The 3,818-nt window shown below is 35.7% G+C and overlaps 1 protein-coding gene across 1 annotated transcript; it reads right to left on the bottom strand.

The window, feature by feature from the left end:
* Nucleotides 1–459: 459 nt before the first annotated feature.
* Nucleotides 460–2,913, bottom strand: LOC131051150 (histone H2AX). Its single transcript, XM_057985533.2, has 2 exons — nt 2,542–2,913; nt 460–910 (listed from the first exon to the last, which is right to left on the bottom strand). Exons 1-2 carry the CDS (start codon nt 2,734–2,736, stop codon nt 689–691), a joined length of 417 nt encoding a protein of 138 aa, XP_057841516.2. The 5' UTR covers nt 2,737–2,913; the 3' UTR covers nt 460–688.
* Nucleotides 2,914–3,818: the final 905 nt, after the last annotated feature.

The raw sequence follows: 3,818 nt of genomic DNA, 5'->3' as shown, positions 1-3,818 counted from the left end.
GTAGACGTTGAATTTTTACATTATGATTTTCCATAGAGTCTAGATTTGCCATTTTTAAGAGATTTACCACACAAATCCAAGATACGTGCAAATGTGCAAAAAAAGCACATAATGAAAGATTGAAGCAGTCACATCTTAAACTACAACGAAGGCACAAGCACTAATCGTATGGCCAAGTTCTACCTCAAAAATATGAAGCAGATCACATACACCATGAAACAGTAAATCAGACAAGTAAAAATGACATAAGAACTTGTTAATTGATTCTAGCATGAAAGCTACTCACAAAACACATTCTTCACCGCTTAACTATTTTAGCAGGCATGCGTATGCCATATTTAAGGCATGTATAAACCTCACATTAACAGGTATTGCCAAATAAGACAAGCAACATGATAACATAATCGAACAAACTCCAAGAATCCACAAAACGGTCGTCATCTGATGAACAACGTTGCAAAGAGTAAATTAAATTATATTGATAAAGTTCAAGATAGGACAAGCTCTTTATCCTCAATACATTTCAAGACATAATAGTCTCCATGACCATGAGACAGTCAACAAATTCAAATTGACAAAATATGGCCACTACATCCCAAAAACAGAATCATTTATGAGAATGCATAGTTTGGCATGATCAAACTAAGTGATTCTTAAAATATCTTTCAACATCATGCAAGTCACCAGATCAAAACTCTTGAGAAGAAGATCCAACATCTCCCTTATCCTTTCCAGCCTTCTTAGGCAAGAGAACTTGGTGGATGTTGGGCAAAACTCCTCCATTTGCAATTGTTACAGTACCAAGCAGTTTACTCAACTCTTCATCATTCCTCACTGCTAGCTGAATATGCCTGGGTACAATACGATTCTTTTTATTGTCTCGGGCAGCATTTCCAGCAAGCTCCAGGACCTAGAGGCAGACAGTAATAAAATTTGTCATGTCGAGCACAATAAATCCAAATCCAACTGCTTAAACCCTAAAAGCATTGGAATTAATTAACAACTAAAAGCAGAAATCCTTAGAAAGAACAGAATGTAAGGCAAGTGAGAAATCTAGAATACTTTGGACCAAAAAAAAACTCAAAAAGTGTGCTTCAAGTGTACATGAAACAAGCATCTACAAGAAATGCTTCAACCGATAAAGCGTTGCATAACAAAATATGTATAGATGCAGGTAGCCAAATACTTCAGTAGTAAAAGAGAAAAAAGCGTAGCAGGCATATGCAGTTCACCTTAAATTCAATCCATTCATTGGAGAACTTTATTTCTTCTACATTATTATATTATTTTCAACCTTGGATGTGCACACAAGGGACACAAGCAATGGCATGGGACAAATGAGGAAAAGATTTGTTGATTCAGATAGAGAATGGCTAGGTAAGATTTGTTATTTGGAAAGGAGTGAGTAGTAAACACTCTTCAGTCAAATGAGCTCCAAAGGAACTTTTTTTCAGCATGTTAAAATGCACCCAGATAAGAAGGATCATCCCACTCATAAAAATCAACACATGCATCCTGAAACAAACTTAACTTCCAAACCTGGAACTGAAAGCCAACCCACTCAAACATCTCGCCTATAAAGACGACTCTATGAGTTCCCCTATTTAAAAACCAGCAGACTCTGCCCTAATACACAAGCAGCATACAAACTAAAACTCACAACGCAAATACCCACGCATGTTGTTTCAGACGGAGATAAAAATAACACCTAAAAGATAACATAATCAAATCACGCAGATACGCCCACAAAGCTCAACTTCAAACCCTAAAATCAATCTTAACCTTAAGAAAAAGGTTTTGGAAACATCACATCTGGACTCCAGAACAGCACACAGCATTCAAACAAAAGCCAACAACACGGACATTTCAAAGATAAACAAATACGGTCCAATATAAAATAAACAAAAAAATTAGAAAAACTACAATCAAGTAAAACAGGCAAATATATATTTGAAAACATCCACTTGAATCCGTATTGATAAGCAGCACGCAAACATTGCCTCTTAAACCAAAGAACCACAGGCATCTTCCAGATTGTCCGAAACTAGAAACTTTAAACCTAAACGGACGACACGCTAAAATGCATATACAAACATAGCCAATAAACTAAACCGCACACGAAACATCCACAAATACAAACCAGTACAGTCAGAACAAAGCTTAGCATCAAACCCCAAAATCAAATAAAAAACCCTAGAATAACAGCATTTGATATGTATCCAGAAGAAAACAGCACGCGAAATAAATTGCATATGCCTAACATCCGTAAACATCACCAATACACCCAGAAACTTAAAATAACCTCCAAACCACAAAGACAAATGCAAACCCTAAAAGAGCAACATTTCGAAGATGCCCATCCGGATCCCAAACTTAAACACGGCAACTCAAACAAAATCCCAGAACACAGTCGACCACACGAACCATTCCAAACGCCTAGTAACCAGTTTCCATGAGATTATGTTTATAAAACCCTACAATGTCATCTGGAGCGCAGATCAAATCCTAGAAAAAAAAAACAGAATAAAATCGAAAACACACCTCGGCTGCGAGATACTCAAGAACAGCAGCAAGATAAACAGGTGCGCCCGCCCCCACACGTTCTGCATATTTCCCTGCCTTAAGAAACCTTGCGATTCTTCCAACAGGAAACTGAAGCCCTGCCTTCTGAGACCTCGAAACGGATTTCGTCGACTTGGCTTTTCCACGGCCGCCCTTTGCACCTGAAGAACTCATTTTTACAGCCCTAGATTTTCAAAAAAAAGCTTAGAAATGGCACCGACAGGTCTTGAGTTCGAACAGCTATGCTCTTCTTTCCTTTTTGTCCTGCAATAGAGATCAATGCAACAGTAAAAGAGAAAAAGCAAAGTTTCGATTGATGCGTGTAAAATCTCTGAGAGCTATGGGTTTAAAATGGCATAGGCTGTGTATATAAATGCGTTTCAATAGGCCGTTCAATCTGAATGGTGGAGAAAATGAACCACGGATCGATGACGTGGCGTCCGTGGCCTTTTGTTGAATTTGTTTTGCAGTCGTCTGATTGGTGGGTTTTGTTTTCGGTGGATTAACATTTTAAGAGGAATTGTTTTGTATGTGGATTTGAGTTATAGTAGGTGGCCACGTAGGCATGGTGGGTGGTCACATGAGACAATTTATTCAAAGTTGCTAGGTACCTACAAGGAATTTATTTCATCAAAGTTATCAATGGAATCAAATGGGGCTAAACTTTTTGTGAGCACAATTTTCCCACCTTAGGTGTTCTTCAACCATATGAATTAATTTTTAAATAATTGTTAGTGAAATTTTGTGAACATTAATCATCAATTTGATCAAAGATCTCTCATGTAAAGAAAAATGTATTTAATTTTTTTAAAGATTATAGCTAACACTATTAGTAATGATTTCAAATGATTGTTTTTAGTTAAAAAGAAATTTTTATTTTTTTATTTTTTTAGTGATGGCCCACAATCAACTTCATTTATTTATATTTTGAGTTTTTTTTTTAAGTTTTACTATGTAATCTTAATTTGAATTTTTAATGGGCAATCATTATATTAGCAAGATTTTTATTTTTCTCTTTTTTATTTGGACTTACTTTTGATGATTTATGTCATATGTAGTTTCTAGTACACATTTTTTTGCATATGGTTGGAAAAAAAAAATGTTTTCAAATTGTATTTGATTACACAATCACAAGGTTTGAAATCCAATTCGTAATCTTCTCATTTCCTAACCTAGATCATGATAATCTACAATCACAGCTTTAAACTTGGTTTGGATTCACAGTGCAAATTTAACCTTCAAATTTTTAAATTTGA

This window comes from Cryptomeria japonica, chromosome 9, assembly GCF_030272615.1.
Source record: "Cryptomeria japonica chromosome 9, Sugi_1.0, whole genome shotgun sequence".
In the NCBI taxonomy this organism is placed as follows: Eukaryota; Viridiplantae; Streptophyta; class Pinopsida; order Cupressales; family Cupressaceae; genus Cryptomeria; species Cryptomeria japonica.
The sequence above is the reverse complement of the archived record's forward strand: the minus strand, read 5'-3'. Positions and strand labels throughout refer to the sequence as shown.

Bases quoted from the DNA above. Each gene is read 5' to 3' on its own strand.
- LOC131051150 (XM_057985533.2), bottom strand. From the start codon at position 2,736: ATGAGTTCTTCAGGTGCAAAGGGCGGCCGTGGAAAAGCCAAGTCGACG. The intron at 911-2,541 runs GTGTGTTTTCGA...GTCTGCCTCTAG, and splicing joins TTGAGTATCTCGCAGCCGAG to GTCCTGGAGCTTGCTGGAAA.